Source organism: Ochotona curzoniae, unplaced genomic scaffold, assembly GCF_017591425.1.
Source record: "Ochotona curzoniae isolate NIBS_2020 unplaced genomic scaffold, NIBS_Ocur_1.0 contig_3050, whole genome shotgun sequence".
NCBI classification, from domain to species: domain Eukaryota; kingdom Metazoa; phylum Chordata; class Mammalia; order Lagomorpha; family Ochotonidae; genus Ochotona; species Ochotona curzoniae.
In genome coordinates, this window is record NW_024465705.1 from 103,917 (window position 1) to 121,235 (window position 17,319).

At 44.2% G+C, this 17,319-nt stretch overlaps 1 protein-coding gene across 2 annotated transcripts; it reads left to right on the forward strand.

Moving 5' to 3' along the window:
- The first annotated feature begins 4,411 nt into the window (after positions 1-4,411).
- Positions 4,412-6,908, forward strand: PABIR1 (PP2A Aalpha (PPP2R1A) and B55A (PPP2R2A) interacting phosphatase regulator 1). Of its 2 annotated transcripts, XM_040979189.1 has the most exons (2): positions 4,412-5,083; positions 5,219-6,908. In XM_040979189.1, the coding sequence occupies exons 1-2, from the start codon at positions 4,540-4,542 to the stop codon at positions 5,374-5,376; spliced, it is 702 nt and encodes a 233-aa protein (XP_040835123.1). In that variant the 5' UTR covers positions 4,412-4,539; the 3' UTR covers positions 5,377-6,908. The 2 variants fall into 2 exon arrangements, with proteins under 2 accessions (XP_040835123.1, XP_040835122.1); XM_040979188.1 differs by having other exon boundaries at positions 4,413-6,908.
- Positions 6,909-17,319: the final 10,411 nt, after the last annotated feature.

The window sequence follows — 17,319 nt, forward strand, 5'->3', positions numbered from 1 at the left end:
CTTTTAATTATACTCTCCATGGCCTTTTTTGGGGGAAAAAAAAGATATTTATTTGTTTGAAAGGTGCAGTTGCAGAAAGAGATGGAGAGAAAGAGAGATATCCCATCCCTTGGGTGATTCCGCAGATGGCAGCCATGGCCAGCGCTGAGCCAGGCTGAAGCCAGGAGCCTCATCTGGGCCTTCACATGGGTGCAAGGACCTAAGTACTTGGGCTATCTCCTGCTGCTTATCCAGCCCATTATCAGGGAGCAGGATAAGAAGTGGAGCAACCAGGTGTCAAAGCAGCACTGTCATGGGGTACTGCTGCTGCAGGTGCTGTGCGTGATGCTGGCCCTCCCTCCTGTGACCAACATAGAGGTCTGGGTGTAGTGCATGTTCTCTCACCCTGCCCAGGCATCAGTAGCAAGGATAAGCACTGTTTTGACTTCTAACTAATTCTTGAATTTGGTAAAATTTCATTACATATTAAACTGTAATCCTTTCATGTTGGTGAATAGGGTTGCATTGTATCATATCTTCACTAGCTTATTGAGGTAATGTGGACTGCTTCTGTTCTATGGTAATTCTACATAATAATTTAAGGGAGGTCCCTCTACATGTGTTAGCATTGATATAAGCACACGTTTTTCTTGGGTGTATACTCAGGAGAGATTGCTTAGTCATCCTGTATGCATATATTTTCTTTTAATAGGTACTGACAAACATTTTTCCTAAGTGTGTGTACCATTTACAGTCTCTGAGTTGCTATGCTCTCCCAAGGTAATGGTGCTGGTTATGGTGGGGTGGGGCATATCCACCATGCACATTATACATGTGCACACACGTTCATGTTTCACATTTGCTGAGTTCAGACTGAGAGGTGGAAATTGGCCTTCTCAGATGCTTGGAGGTTTAGTAGCAAAATAGTGCTGTTAGAGATCCAAAGGCAAGTGTTAGTTTAATCTAATATTAGTCACAATGAAGCTTAACTATTGAGTAAATGTCTTGTTGTATGGCTTAGGAGGAGCATGAATCTCAGCTCTTTAAGTGTGGTAGGTAATTCACCAACTGAAACCAGAAGGACAAACTGACTCAAGCAAAGGTTCATGGATCCTGCCTCTGGAAGCATTCATTTGCAACAGGCTAAGCTACATTTATGGCATTTGTGCTTGAGTTCTTTCAGAGTAAGCAATAACTCAATATATCAAATGCTTCTTTGAGTACTCAGCAATGAACATTTTAGTTCTGCAAAAGAACGTCTATTCAGAACTTCAACTTCTTGGGTAGTATGATACTTCAATTAATCTGTCTAGGCCAGAAGGCATTATAATTAATATCAATATTCCTGGTGAAAGGAAAAGAAGTGTGGGAGCGGCATTGTCGTATATGGGGCACAGCTGGCAACTCATAGGTGTGCCAGCTTGTGGCCTGGCTGTACCACTTTGATCCAGTTCCCTGCTAATGACCTGGGAAAAGCGGTGGAAGATGGCCAAGTACTTGGGCCTGTGCTAGCCATGTGAGAAGATCCAGATGAAGCTCCTTGCTCCTAGCTTCAGCTTGGCTCAGCCCTGGCTGTTGCAGCCATCTAGGGAGTGAGCCAATAGATACGAGATCTCTGTGTCTCTCCCCCCCCCTCCTGCCTCCACTCTCTGTAACTCTTTCATAATCTTTTAAAAAATTGTATAAGTCGAGAGCTCTTAGAAGCAGTCTAGGAAAGCCAGGTAGGCTGGGCTTTAAATAATAGCTTTTTCTGCCCTTTGGAGCAGAGCTGTTACTGGTCCATTTGTTTATTCATACACTAATTCAACAGACTTATTGAGCACCACAGGCCAAGATGCAACATGGATCAGTACAAAGGCCTTACCTAATCAGGGGGATAAAAGGCAAATAAATAAATAATAAAAATAACAGTCATATATGTCATATGGTATCTGAGAGGAAAACTAAAGTCAGACATGAAATGAAAGCTGTTGTTTGCCTCTCAGTGACCTTGAACAGGGACCTGAAGGATTGAGCGGGACTGATATGTACTGGAAGAAGAGTGGAAGGGAGGGAAGGGCTGCCCTGTGGGCCAGAACACAGGAAGGAAGCCTCTGTAGTTGGAAGAGACATCGTAAGACAAGACCAAAGGGCTGGTAGGGATCCTCATCAAATAATGCTTCAAGGAGGCTATCCTAACTTTAGCTTTGGATTTTGAACAAAAAAGTGACAATTTCTTTTCTTATTACCTTAAATTTGGGAACAAGAGTAGAGGTAGGAAAACCAGGTAAGAGCAACCAAGATAAAACCAAATGGCATACATGTTGTATTTTATGGATTTGTCAACAACACTGTGCCGTCTTAGTAAAGGTTGTAATTGTTTCCTATATAAGATTGCTTGAGCAATATCTGGTTCATATGAACCATATCAGTAATATGCAAATTAAGTCATGTGATAGCTATTTAAAATAAGTTCTATATTTAATGCTCTTTTTTGTTTACCTACTACTAGCATTTTCTCCTGGACAGGATTCCTTCTCTCTTCTTTGTTCTTCCTTAATGATATTGTACCTACCCTTGAGCTTCATCTGTCACACCTCCCTTTTCGTCCTCTGTATTGTTGTCTTACGGTCTCCAAAATCCATCTCCTCTTGTTCAAACTGTAGTTTTAAACCTTCCTTTCATCCTATAGTGAGACAGTAGGTCCTCCTGGAACGCTCAGACAATTCAGAAAAATAATAGATTTTTGCGTGGGGACCCAGATTCAGGTTGGTTGATTTTTGTTCTTCCTTGTGCTGACTGTAGGGCCTTTTACAATTTTTGATCCTGTTATCACTCTATAAGCCACCACTTTCTACATCATTTCAGTAAAAATGCTTTACTTATGCTTTACTTCTCTTCTTTGGCCATGTACATTTAATCTGTCACTTTTGAAACACTTCCGGAATCTCTCTTCCCCTAACCCTACCCCAACGGTCTCCTTTCTGTGCTATTGCCACCCAACTCGCCTCTCTGCATCTACTCTGGCCCTCTTTCAGCCTGTTTTCCATAGAACTACACTGATGTTTAAAACATCATCTGGATAGTATGACTTCCTTGCTTTCAGCTGCCCAGTACTTTCACCCGATTTTAAGGGAAACCCAAACTCCTTCACTCTCCCTTCCTGCCTCCTTTTGTTTGACAGATAACTCAATTCAGGGCCGCTTGGGCCTCGGTCCGGCTGCTCGGCTGCTCTCTGCTAGGACTGCTCAGGCAGAGATGACTTTCTTCACCTTACAGCAGCTTTAATTGTGCCTTGCCTCCTAGCAGTTGGTACTGTTTTGTTTTTTTCCTAAGGCTTACTGCTATCTGAAAATAGCCTGCTTATTGACCCACACCCACCCCTGGCCCCTGGGGAAACAAAATGGTCTTGTATAGGGCCCATTTCCTAGCAGTGTTTGGTTTGTAGAAGCCATGCAGGAAGAAACCTTCAATGATTGAATGAATGAATACCAACCCACTTTTAACGAGAGATAAATCCTTGTATTACCTACAGGAGACAAAACCAATGTTGTTTTTATTTAATATGAAGACTACTGGTTTTCTTTTCATTTAAACCCTCATACTGACTGAATATTAAACACCTCTGCATGTGCTGGAAATGATTAAATAAAATCCTAATGCAATCACAGGATTTAACTTTTATTTATATATTATTGTTTTCCATGCTACAGTTCCTCCTAGCTCTCCTCTCACCAGGTTCCCCTGTTTATTACAATAGTGTAGTCCTTTAGTAACAATTACAAGTCCAGCCTTCTGCTGTTTAAGTGTGTCGTGGCACTGTGTGTGTGTAGGCAATGAAAGAAAATCTAGCATCCCGTTGTCAAGGTATATTTAACTGTTTCACTGGCAGTCCTCCTTTATACTGCAAGGCATCTTCACTTCCCGCTCTGCTGTTATTTCCCTTTATCTCCCCAGCAATTGTGCTGTTTGCTCTGCACATTCACAGCCTAGCGCAGAGGACCATCCTCTCTGGTTCTTCAGTTCTTTCTTGTCTCCCACACTCTCTGCTCCGGCCTGCAGCCAGGCAGGGAGCTTTTCAGCTGCTGTTAACCCCACGTTTGAAAGCCTGCGGAGGTTCCACAGCTCTAAGATTCACACCGTTATCTGTCCGGCCAAGTCCGTCTTGGCTACCGGTCGGCCTCGCCCATCCCTCCTTAGAAGATTCTACACCCTCTGCGATCCGCTTCCTTGCGGACGCCTCCCCTGGTCAGGCCGGACCCCACTCCCTCACCAGACCCACCAGGGGCGTCCCTGCTGGAGCTCCTGTGCCTTCTGCGAACACTGACGTTCTCGGCCATTCGCCGGGGCACGCTCGCCCCGGCCGGGCCACCGCCCGCCGCCCCTCCTCCGGCGCCCTGGCGCCACGATGACGTCCTCAGCAGGCGCCGCGGGGCCGGCCGGCGCAGGGCGCCTGCGCGCGCGGGGCGCGCCTGCGCCGACGGCGGCCCGCTGACAGATTGGCGGCGGCGGCCCCGGACTGCGGGCATGGGCGTCCGCGGGCCCTGACGGAGCACCGCCCCCGCCCGCCTGGCCGCCGACATGGCTCAGGAGAAGATGGAGCTGGACCTGGAGCTGCCTGCGGGCGCGGCGGAGGGCGGCGGCGGCGGGGCCCTGCGGAGGTCGAACAGCGCCCCCCTGATCCACGGCCTCAGTGACACCTCGCCCGTGTTCCAGGCCGAGGCGCCGAGCGCCCGCAGGAACAGCACGACGTTCCCGAGCCGCCACGGCCTGCTGCTGCCCGCCTCGCCGGTCCGCATGCACAGCAGCCGCCTGCACCAGATCAAGCAGGAGGAGGGCATGGACCTCATCAACCGCGAGACGGTGCACGAGCGCGAGGTGCAGACCGCAATGCAGATCAGCCACTCGTGGGAGGAAACTTTCAGCCTGAGCGACAACGACGCCGAGAAGGCGGCGTCCCCGAAGCGCGTCGACTTCATGCCGGTGTCGCCGGCGCCGTCGCCCACCCGCGGCATCGGGAAGCAGTGCTTCTCGCCCTCCCTGCAGAGTTTCGTGAGCAGCAACGGATTGCCGCCGAGCCCCATCCCCAGCCCCACGACCCGGTTCACGACGCGGCGGAGCCAGAGTCCCATCAACTGCATCAGACCCAGCGTGCTCGGACCCTTGAAAAGGAAATGTGAAGCGGAGACTGAGTATCAGCCAAAGAGGTTCTTCCAGGGCATCACCAACATGCTGTCCTCCGACGTGGCCCAGCTGTCAGATCCCGGCGTGTGCGGCTCGTCCGACACCCTGGACGGGAACGGCAGCAGCGCCGGCTCGTCCTGTAACTCCCCAGCGAAAGTCAGCACCAGCACCGACTCGCCGGCGTCCCCGGCGGCCTCCCCGTTCCTGCCCCTGGATGAGCTGCCCTCCAAGTGATTCCCTCGGACTTGGGGCGGGGCTTGGTTAGAGAAACCAAGTTGTTGGAGCAAGCACTGAACTTTGTCAATTCATTGGAAGCTGTTTCCTATATTTGACTCTCCCCTCCCCTACTTTTGTTTTTTTTTTTTTTTTAATTTCCTGAAATGTTATTCTAGAGACCTTCTGTGTCAGGTTCCTGCGGATACCCTTGAATTCAGTGTAGTAATTTTTGGACGTTTTCCTGTACGTGTGTTGAGGCATACATCTTTACGCTGCTAATATGTCTAAATACATGTGTTGTCCCTTGATTTTTTTTAAATAATTGAGAGCTCTATTTATTTATGGGATTATTAAGTTCTGATGAAAAATATAAATGTTGAATTAATCAGCATAGTAAAGTGATGTTTTAAGAATTCCGTAATCCCTGCACACACTAACTTTAATGTTATTTTCAGTGATTGCCAATTTCCGTTTGCTAAAGAACAGTAACTTACCTATTTATAGCTGTTAAAAACTGTTCGATATATCCTGAATGTGGAATCCTTAGGCAGTGGATTTTCTGGGTTCAGAGATGGATAGGAGGGCTGATCAAAGAACAACTTAGGAAAGTTTGCAACAAGTCTGTTAAGTATATGAAAGTAAACATATTTAAGAAAAAACATTTTCTAATGACATTTTAATAGTAATGCTAGCAGGTCGTACAAATATACCTAGTCTACAGAAAATGAAAAATTTCTAATTCTGTGTTCTAACCAGGACGTCTTTTCTCTTGGGTGTAACCCTCAAGGCACTCCGGGACAGTGCCTTGCAGGTGTAAGCTGCTGTAGGTGGCTGAGGTCCGGGTCTAGGGAATGTGTGGGGAGCCTGTCTGACCTGGGTCGGAGGCAGGCAGAGCTCTGTCCATTCATCAGTGTGCTTTAGCACACCCGCTTGTGCCTCGGCTTGAAAATTCTTGCCAATGAGTGGCCAGAGCAAATAGTTTGCGGCTTTTATTTTACTGTCCATTTGTCATCTCCCTGTTTTCCCCCAGATTGGGAAGAGCTGCTATTTTCTTACCAGCAGGTCTTTCCTGCCAGCCTTCCACTCAACTAGGGCACCTTTGGATAGACAAAGGTGCAGTGCGAATAGGGTTCTTGACAGTGAGCACCAGGAGAATTGTGACCTGTTGGAACTCCAGTTAAAGCTGGTGCTGGAGCTGATGACCTTGGAGGTGTCAGTTTGTTAAAAGTTGATGATTTGTGCGAGAAAAATCACCAGAGTCACAGATAAAGCATTGTCTAACTTAGGTTTTCTTTAAGGTAGATTTGTGAAATGTTTTTCTTTTACAATGAAAAAAATGAACAACTTTTTAAAATTCTATACTCGCATAATACCTCCTGTCTTTCCTTAGCCATTTAGGTAAAGACAGACACACACAGAATGGGGTGGGAGAAATATCTAAGAGACCAAGGCAAAAGCACCCAATTAACTTTTCAAAGTTATTGCCTCCAGAGATTTTAACAGCGATGTAGAGTTTTTACAACTAAGAATAAATGGAACTGGTCAAGTCTGGACAGTTGTGTCACGATTCAGTGAGTTACATTAAGGGTCAGATTGTGTCCCCTGTGTAAAACTTTTGGGTGGCGATGTCGGATTCCCAAATTCAAGCCTGTGTGAATATGTCCCACTTGATATTGGGTGCCTTGACCTGCTTCCAGTAGTACTCAACTTCAGCATCTTCGAAACAGAATGCCGTCAACTTCTCACTTGACCCGATCTTGCCTTACCTGAGTTGATGCTGTGCTTCTCATTTGCTATACTAGAGACCAAGGAAGAGTCTTTGATTTGCCCTCTTCCCTGTCGGCTACGTCCAACTTAATCACCAAGTGTATCCACTGTACTGCCAAGATGAATCCCACATTTCTCCCTTCACTGAAATGCTCTTGATTTAACTAGTGTTTTTGCGTAGGTAATCTTCCTTATCCATCTTCTGCAACTTCTTGCGTTTCTTTTTTTTTTTTAAAGACTTATTTTTTTTTAAATTGGAAAGTCAGATATACATATACAGAGAGGAGGAGAGACAGAGAGATCTTCCGTCCGATGATTCACTCCCCAGGTGACCGCGGCTGGTGCTGTGCTGATCTGAAGCCAGGAGCTTCTTCCGGGTCTCCCAAGTGGGTGCAGAGTCCCAAGGCTTTGAACTATCCTGAACTGCTTTCCCTGGCCACAAGCAGGGAGCTGGATGGGAAATGGAGCTACTGGGATTAGAACCGGTGCACACATGGGATCCTGGCGCGTTCAAGGCGAGGACCTTAGCTGCTAGGCCACTGTGCCAGGCCCAGCTTCTAGCATTTCATCTTCACACTGCCTCAGGGCAATCTTTCTAAAATAGACTTGATTTTCACTTTCTGCTTACAAGCGGTAGACCTCTCCAGTTCCTGCTGTTTAGGGAGTGATTTCTCCAGCCTCACGCATATGAAGTGCTTTGTGATCTGGCCATTTGCTAAACTACCTTCCCTTTTCTTCACCAACATCAGACTACTTGATATCCTGTAAATATCCCAGATTCTTTGATGTGTCAGTACTTTCGGGTAGATGGTTCCTTCTACCTGAAATGCATTCTTGTTCTTCCAGGCCAGTGCTTTTCTTCTCTTTATTACAGGTGAATGTCATTGTGAAGCATTATATATTTGCCAATTATTAAGCATTTCAAAATTGTGGGTAGTGATAGAGTAAGAAGAAAATGAGTGTCTTGCACTATCTGTAGTTATTCTTCCCTGCCTGTAGTTTGGCATATATTGTTCAAGATGTGTTTGCTCTTTGTTTCGCATATCCATGCTTGAACTAGCAGGCCATGGGTGCCTTTCTTTCCCCCTAAGTACTCACTGTGTCTACCTGATTTTGATCTCTAGCATCTGCCCCTTTATTTCCATCTTTCCCAGGGCACTTTCATCTTTGGCCTCTGAGACAGACTTGCAACTTGTGCTCACCACACTTGCTCACTTGGCGACCAGTTTGCTTTCTGTAGAGTAACTAAGGTCGTGCTTAGTTAAGGTTTGCAGATCTTCCCTGTGCATCTGCCATTATAAGCTTTGTTTAGGCGTATATTCTGTGCATTAATTCTGGCCTAAGAGGAGAGCTCTGGCCCTTGCCTCTTCTGCTTGTTGGCTTGCTTGCTTTTCTTGTTTTATGATTTTTTTTAAAAGATTTTATTTATTTGAAAAGGAAAGAGACTCCATAGATGGCCACAACAGCTGCGCCAGAACCGGAAGCTCTGTCTGGGTCTCCCTTGTATGTGGCAGGGTGATCAAACCCTTGTATTCTCTTCCGCTACTCTTTCCAGGTGGTTAGCAGGGATTTAGATCAAATCTGGAGCAGCTGGGATGTGAACCAGCACCTAGCATGGCATACTGGCTGGCATCCTTGGTGGTGGCCTAGTGAGCTAGATCACAACCCTGGCCCCACTTGCTTTTGGGGTACATTATATTGCAGGTCCTTTGCCAGATCATGTTTCTTGATGGGATGAATTGTTTGTTTCTAAAAGCGCAGTCTTCTATATAAGATGGTAAATTTTCAATCAGATAAGGTTCTATGTTGCTAAGGGCAGTTTGCATTATGATGGTATTATTCATAAGATCAGTCATTACTCTAGAATGTAAGAGTTTAGCTCGTGCACAACTAACAATTATCCTTTAAAACATTTTTTAAAAAACCCTTTTTGAAAGTTTTTCATGTTTGAACTGTGCGTGAGAAGTCCCAAGACAAATATCAATACTTATTTAAGGTACTGTCTGCCCTACATAAGTTTCTGTATATTTTCCTCTGTGATGTTTGTTTGAGAAAATAATGGTCACAGAACCCCAAACTGCTGGATGGCAGAACCTGTAAGCATATGTAGGAGAGGAATTGTGATTGAGAATAACTGGTGTAAGGTGCCTGCCAGTTGTTCCTGTTGCTCAGATGAGTCATATACTTGAGGCAAAGGGCTGCTCTTGAGATATTTGACAGGGATGAGTGAGAGCCTAAATGTAGGAGGGCAGTAGGACTGAGAAGGCTTTTCCTTATGAAAGTAGAAAACGTGTGAAGGTCGAGGAGAGGTATTAGGCCTGCCGGGTTACAGTGGGAATGGCAGGCTCAGAGAATACACTGGAGTGACCAAACTTGGGGATTGGTTGAGTACTAGGAAAAGGCCAGGGAGTGCGGCCATTAACACTTTCGCTCAATGTTGTCATTGGAATGACTTGCTGAGTGCTGACAAGGGTGGCAAGGGTTCACAGTGGGCAATGGACTGAGCCCCAACAGAGTATACAGACAATGTGCTCTCCTGAATCACCAACTTGGCTGCCAGTTTTGTTGAGAGAAAGGCAACTCCTGTTGCAGGAATTAAGAAACGCCTGGAGGCAGGCAGTTGTGTGTGCACTATGTGGGTCTCTGTACAGTGCCTGGTGTGCTGGGCTGTCACCTCCCATTCCTGTGGCAATGGGTCTCATTATTATCGCCCAGCATGGACTGGCCCAGGCAGCTTCGCTTTACCATCCCTGACTGATGAAACATGCCATGTTCACACTCCCACTGGGCCACTCTGCCCTTCAAAGTGGCCCATCATATTATAAGGTAGAGGGTTTTTATGTAAGAGAATCTTCTTCCATACTGCACACCTTTTAATTCAAGTCCAGCTTTCTGGGAAGTGCAGAACAGGCTTCTCGCTCTCTCTCTCTCTCTCTCTTTCTTGTTTAGGTGATTGCCCTGCCTTCACAGATCAGGAACTCTGCTCCCTTGCTCCTGACTGCTGATTGTACGTTTTAGAAATGTACTTCCTCTGTGAGGTAAAGCCATCATTTCTTCGCAGCCCAGAGTTTCACAAGAGCTGACTTCCTCCAGGGTTGTGTTTGCCTTCCTGGGTGGGAGGCAAGAGATGGACTAACACTGTGAGTTTTTGCCAATAGTAGTAAACTAGTGCTAATATTTCCTGAGCATGTGGTGTGAGAGACCCGGTTTTTAGTACTTTTTCCTGTGAGTTTATTTCATCCCAGTCATGCTGTGGGGGCAGATACTATGAATATTCCCATTTGACTGATGAGAAAACAAATTCATTTTCTCGAGACAGCATAACTTTTCTTTTTCTTTTTTTTTTTTTTTTTTTTTTTTGTTCTCTTTTGAATGTTGGTTGTGGGTTGTATGTTTTTTGGTTTGAGTGGTTTTTGTTTTTTGGGTTTGTTTTCTTGGTCTTATGAATATGTATTCTGATTTGTTTGTTTAACTTCCTTAACTTGGGTTATTTTGCTAGTACTGCCACTTGAAATAATGCTTTTATTTTATTTTTTGTTTAAAGATTTGTTGTTTATTTTTATTAGAAAGGTAAATCTACAGAGAGAAGAAGAGACAGAAAGATCTTGCGTTTGCTGGTTTACTCCCTAAATGGTCACAACAGCTGGAGCTGAGCTGATCCAAAGCCAGGAGCTTCTTCTGTGTTTTCTGTATGGGTGCAGGGTCCCAAGGCCTTGGGTCATCCTTGACTGCTTTGCCAGGCCACAAGCAGGAAGCTGGATAGGAAGTGGTGCAGCCAGGGCACGAACTGGTGTCCATAGGGGTTTTTGGAGTTTGAAGGAGAAGAATTAACCAATTGAGCCATTGCACCAGGCCCAACATTTGTGTTTAGCTTTTTTTTTCTTTTCATTGTTCAAGGTTTTTTTTTGTTTGTTTCTTTGTTTGTTTGTTTTTGTTATATTGTTTTTTATTGATTACATTGCATTATGTGACACTGTCTCATAGGTTCTGGGATTGCCCCAACCACTCCCCATACCCTCTCCCCATGGTGGATTCCTCCACCTTGTTGCAGTATTGCAGTAAATTCAGTTAAGATTCTTTAATTGCAAGCATAGAGTCTAGCATCTTATTGTCCAGATAAATTCAATGGTTTCCTGGGGAGACCATCTCTGGTCTGAAAGCAGAGCTGGTAGAATATCATCCCGATCAATTAAAAGCCACAACATAACATCAACATCAGTTTACAACATTATGGAATTAATTGACAAGGTATTGAGTAACAAATATGTTAAAAAATGGAAGTTCTTAACCGCAACCTCTGACTACTTCATTGACATTTCAATTTTGGTTTATACACAGAACCGGCTGCTATACACCTTAAAATGGCTATAGGGTACTATTCAGCTGTCTCATGACTATTTTTATTTTACCATTCAGCAGTTTATAGTGTTGGAGCTTAATTTTGCTGAACTTGGCAGATTTTGGGATAGTCTAAACTGGCTTATAACTCGAACAAGGCATATGTCAACAGCTGAGGTGCAGGACAGTTTTAGGAGGGGTGTGCAGAGAAATCTTCAATACCTTAGCGAGGAGTAACTAATCTTTGTGTCCTACCTAGTAAGGTATGTGTGAGTCCATGCTGACTGTTTCCTGTCTGGTTCCAAGCTTTCCTTGTTGTTCTCTGTCTGTCTTTTCCAGTGTGTGCGTGTGTCTGTGTGTCTGTGTTTTGGGTGGGGGACTTCGGAGCGACCTTGATAGTCATTGCAAGACAGGGTGGGGATCCAAAGTTAGATGCATTTATTTTAAATGATGCTTTTAGACATTATCATCATTTTAGAACGAGATACTGAAGGACCAGCCTATGCCCTCAGTGCCCTGTGCTGTACTTCTTTCCGTTAGGAAAAACATTAAGATTGTTCTCCTTACTAATAGATTAAAAAAAAAAAATAAGGAAAAGAATCAGGAGTTCACAATTTCACATATTTTTAAGCTGCTTTGCCACTTGAAATGGTAAGGAAAACCCAAACTTTATTTTAGATTATTTTTTACTGAATCATCTGTAAATATACATACATTTAAATCTTTGTTGTATCTCAGTAAAGCAGGATGCTTGGTTGCTCACAGATGATCATCCCTAGGGACACAAAGGTAGAACCGGCTGGAACATTCTCCCCTCTCCCACCTTCCTATTAAAGACAAAGTGACAATTCAGTAAGTGATTCACAATGAGAGAGTAAGAAAATACAGACTTGCCTTAGTGCAAAAAGCTCTACCCAGAGATGCATATTACAAGGAATTACACCCTTAGGGGAACTTTTTAAAAACTTTCGAGGGGATGACTTTTGAGTAAAGGGCTTCATGAATACATTCTGGAACTGAGGACTTACAGTAACACAGAGTCACATCCTGAAGCAAATCAATCTGCTTGGTTGCAGAAGGTCTGTGTCATTTGCAGAAGTCCAAAGAACACTTAAAAGTCACTTCAGGGCCCGGCACACTAATCTAGTGGCTAAACTCCTCTCTTGGCATGTATCAGGATCCTATATAGGCACCAGTTCTAATCCCATCTGCCCCATTTCCCATCCAGCTCCCTGCTTCTGACCTGGGAAGGCAGTCAAGGACAGCCAAAGACTTGGGACTCTGTACCCTTGTGGGAGACCCGGGAGAAGCTTTAGGCTCCTGACTTCCGATTGGTGCAGCTTGGGCCATTATGGCCAGTTGGGGAGTGAACTATTGGACAGAAGATCTTCCTCTCTGTCTCTCCTCCTCTTTGTATATCTGACTTTCCAATAAAAGAAATAAATCTTTAAAAAACAAAAATGAAAAGTCACTTTAAAAATAAGTTCTAGGGCCCGGCGCGGTGGCGCAAGTGGTTAAAGTCCTCACCTTGCACGCCCGGGATCCCATATGGGTGCCGGTTCTAATCCCGGCAGCCCCGCTTCCCTTCCAGCTCCCTGCTTGTGGCCTGGGAAAGCAGTTGAGGACGGCCCAAGGCTTTGGGACCCTGCACCTGCCTGGGAGACCCAGAAGAAGCGGAGGGCTCCTGACTTCAGATTGGTGCAGCTCCAACCGTTGCGGCCACTTAAAGAGTGAATCAGCAGACAGAAGATCTTCCTCTGTGTTTCTCTTCCTCCCTAAATACCTGACTTTCCAATAAAAGTAAAATAAATCTTAAAAAAACAAGCTGAATTAGTTCCAAAAATCCTTTTAAACCTGTAGTTTCTATAAAGTGCATGTCTGTGCTCTTTGAGAGTATTGTTCATTAACAAATTTGGAAGCAGGAGGACTTGGGAGAAGAGGGGGCCTGTTGCTTTTACTTGCCTGCTGTGGCTTGGGTCTGTATCCATGTCCGAGATCATTTTGGTTCTTTCCCAGTCACCTACAGTGTTCCTCCAAACCAAAATAAAGTTTAAGCCTGGGTCAGCAACTTGTGTTGTGAAAGAACACGGTGAAGAAAGATCTTCTGTGCTCTGACTAAGTAAAGTGCTTCATTAGTCTACGAGGGCAGTGGTTGCCTGTTGCTCTAAGGACAAAGAACAGTGTGACTGTTGCAGTGCCAGGGGCATCACCAGAACTTGGGAAGAACAAGTGGTTGTTGAGGGTTGGTGTATTTTAGAAAACAGGAGAAGGCGCAAGGGAGTGGGGTGAGGGGTGAGTTTGCTGTTTCCTGGCGTTGGCCTTGTCCTCTTGGACTGTCAGTGTGAGCTCCTGGTGGAGTAGAGGCTGACACTGAGGATCTCAAGACTTTATCACATTTATAGTTATATTTACGTTGAGTGTGTGAACTAACGCATGGATGAATAGATAAACAAATGGCATACGCTGTTTTTGTTTTCTTCATTTTGCAGTATCTATGGTGAGATTTTTATTTCTTCAATTGGCAGTGACAGGGCCATTTAGAAACTGATTTCACAGCATTTATTAAGCACTGTCTGTGGCACACACTATTTCTAAGGGAAAGGAATATGGTTAGATTCTTAGGCAAGTGTAGTCACATGGCTAAGCTCCTTATGGTTCGCTAATGGACTAGAAATTCATCCATTAAACAACCCTGATTACATGCCACACACTAGCTTATCTCTTAGGATGCATCAGTGTACAGAACAGACCTTTGCCTTATAGAACATACACTTCGCTTAACTAATTCTCACAGGGTGAGGGGAAGCAATAAGCAACATAACAAATAAGTAAATGACCGTGTGTGTGTGTGTGTGTGTGTGTGTAAGAAGGTCACTATCTGAGCCCAACGCAGTAGCCTAGTGGCTAAAGTCCTCTCCTTGCATGCGCCAGGATCCCACATGGATGCAGGTTCATGTCCTGGCTGCCTCACTTCCCATCTAGCTCTCTGCTTGTAGCCTGGGGAAGCAGTCAAGGACAGCCTAAAGCCTTGGGACCTCAACCCATGTGGGAGACCCGGAAGAGGCTACAGGCTACAGGCTCCTTGCTACAGATCGACTCAGCTCTGGCCGTTGTGGCTATCTGGGTAGTGAATTAGTGGACAGAAAATCTTCCTCTCTGTCTTTCTTCCTCTCTGTATATCTAACTTTTTCTTTTTCATTTCTTCAATGACACATTAGTCATTCAGTAGCATGTTATTTAACTTCATGACATTGTAAATTTCTTTTTTCTCCCTGTTATTGATTTTGTTTTGTGGCTTTTCATTTAAGGGGATATATAGTAACTGTGTAATGGAGACTATCATATCTAGTTGCAAGTTATTTAACATCATGGCATAATAAATTTCTATTTTACTTCCTATTGATTTCATATTGTGGCTTTTCATTTAAGATTTAAGGGGCTATATAGTAACTGTAATGGAGACTATCATATCCAGATGTGAGGACACAATGCAGTATGCATCTCTACTTCCAGGCCAAAGATGGACTCCCAATGAAACTGTTTACTATATCTTGACAATAGGATAATGGACACTCTGCCATTGTCCATGCCCGCAATGATAATATAATGTAATATAATATAATATAATATAACTTTTAAATGTAAAAAAGGTCACTGTCTGCAGCAGTTATTGATGCTGTAATGTATATGCCAGTGAAGGGCATTGCTTTGGGCTTTGACTATGAGTGAGGCAGAGAACCTGCACTCTGTCTTGGTGTCTCGCTGTGTGGAGGCGTCAGTAGATTGGTAGGGAGTAGTCAGTATCGGGGCACCAATTAGCTAGCTCATCAGCAATCTTGGCTTGGATAAGTGGTAGAAAGGGAGATGGGGTATGTGGTTGAACTCTAACATTGAGAAATTAGAGCCAACAGATTTTGCTGGCAGATTTGGGTGGCCTGAGAGAGAAGGTTCACCTTGAAGGCCATGCATTTCAGCCAAGGATTGGAGGTGTCATCCACTGAGGTATGGAAGTTGGTGGACTGAGTAGAATTTTTCTAGGTGGTAGGTTGCTGAATTTTGAACATGTGAAGTAAGTGATCTTTGTTAGTCAGGTGGATGTCTCAATGAGATGTTAGAAATCTGGAATGTTACAAGTCTGGAGTTCAGGACAGAGGCCTGATAGGAAAAGCAGTTGGGACCCAATGTGCCTCAGAGAGCAGGGCTGAGATCATGAAAAGGCAAGTGTTTGTCAAGAAGAGAACAGATAGGTAGAGGAGGCAGCAAGATGGCTGGAAATGATGTGGGATTCCTCTAGATGCTGAGGTTAGAAAGAAACTAAACCAAAAGGACCTCACAGGAACTGTTCCATTTTTTGTCCCCGGGCATTTAATGCTGTGGATGGACACATGCACAAACATGAGAGATTTTATTACAAACATGAGTAAACTATTCAATTGCAAGACTAATTTTTTCATGAATTTTTCTGTCTTGTTCTCTGTCATCTACTTTGCCTGATGGTTTTTCTTTTCTGCTTATAAATTGAAACTGCGTTCCAAACCCATGACAATTATTTCTCCAAGTTTGCCCCAGTTTCTTAACCCAGACACATTTTTCTATTCAGTGAGTACTGTGTGTTTTTGAAAAAAGCAGTTCATCATCCTCAGGTTTTACATAGGATTTTTTTTTCATTTCCTTATTTGTTTTCAGAATTGCTGTTGCATCTTGTAAACCAGATCTATCGGTGCCTCAGGGTGAGAGAGGGTTTCAGGGCTGTGCTTGTCTTTCATTCCTAGGTGATTTCAGTGGAAGCCATGCCAGGGAATGGGGTGGGCAGGGTGAGGAGAAGGCGGCAAATTGGAGACCTGTCCCGTGGATGCTTTTTAAGATTTTTTCATGTATTTGAAAGAAACAGTGAACAGAGAGAGACAGAGATCTTTCATGTACGGGTTCGCTCCTCAAATGCCCGTAACATCTGAGGCTGGACCGAGCTGAAGTCAGGAGCCTGGAACTCCTTCCTTGTTTGTTAACCCAGTACTTGGTCCATCACTAACTGCTTAGCAGGTGCCATTGCAGCAAGCAGAAGCAGAGTAGAGGAGGTTCTATATGGGATGCAGGTGTTTGAAGCAGCAGCTTAACCAAAACACTATAATCGTAACCCTGTCCCACATTAAGGACACCATTGTTTCCGTTTTTCATAGCTATGACAATTTGAGTACTCTTGTTTTCTAACTTAAAGTACTGCATGTTACATGAGCAGCCCAGTGAAATATTTAAGAAATTCTGATATTTTGACATTGAGACAAACTTATTTCTATTTAAAAATGGCATAAGATGTCTTCATAACATCATGTTGGAATAGAGTTGTAAAAACCGTCACCATATTTGAACGTCTTAGGAGAAAGGAGTTAAAGAGGTGACTGAATCATTCACTTTTTCAGTCAGTATTTAGTGAGTCTTTACTGCGTAACTGGTTTTGCAAGTGGGGGTGGGGTAGTAAAGAGGAGACATCAAGTCCTTAATTTCCTCTTTGGGGATGACAAACATAATGGGACCAACAAACCTGTAACACATTATAGTCTCGAGCTGGAAAATATAATGGATAGATTTCCAAGATGCTGTGAGAACCCTTAGGAGAGAAATACAGATATGTCTACAGAGGCAGAAATGCATGGGCACGTGTGTGAGCTGCATAGGCATTCCTTAGGGAGAGAAGGGGCACCAGGCTTCATGTAACCTGTGCAATGCAGCTAACAAGAACTGCAATATTCACTTTAAACATAAAGATTACTTCTTGGTTCAAAGTGGTTTTTAAATTTTATGTTTTTATTTCTTAATAACTTTTTAAACAAATAAAATAAAATGAATGGTTCTTTTTTA

Bases quoted from the DNA above. Each gene is read 5' to 3' on its own strand.
- PABIR1 (XM_040979188.1), top strand. From the start codon at position 4,540: ATGGCTCAGGAGAAGATGGAGCTGGACCTGGAGCTGCCTGCGGGCGCG.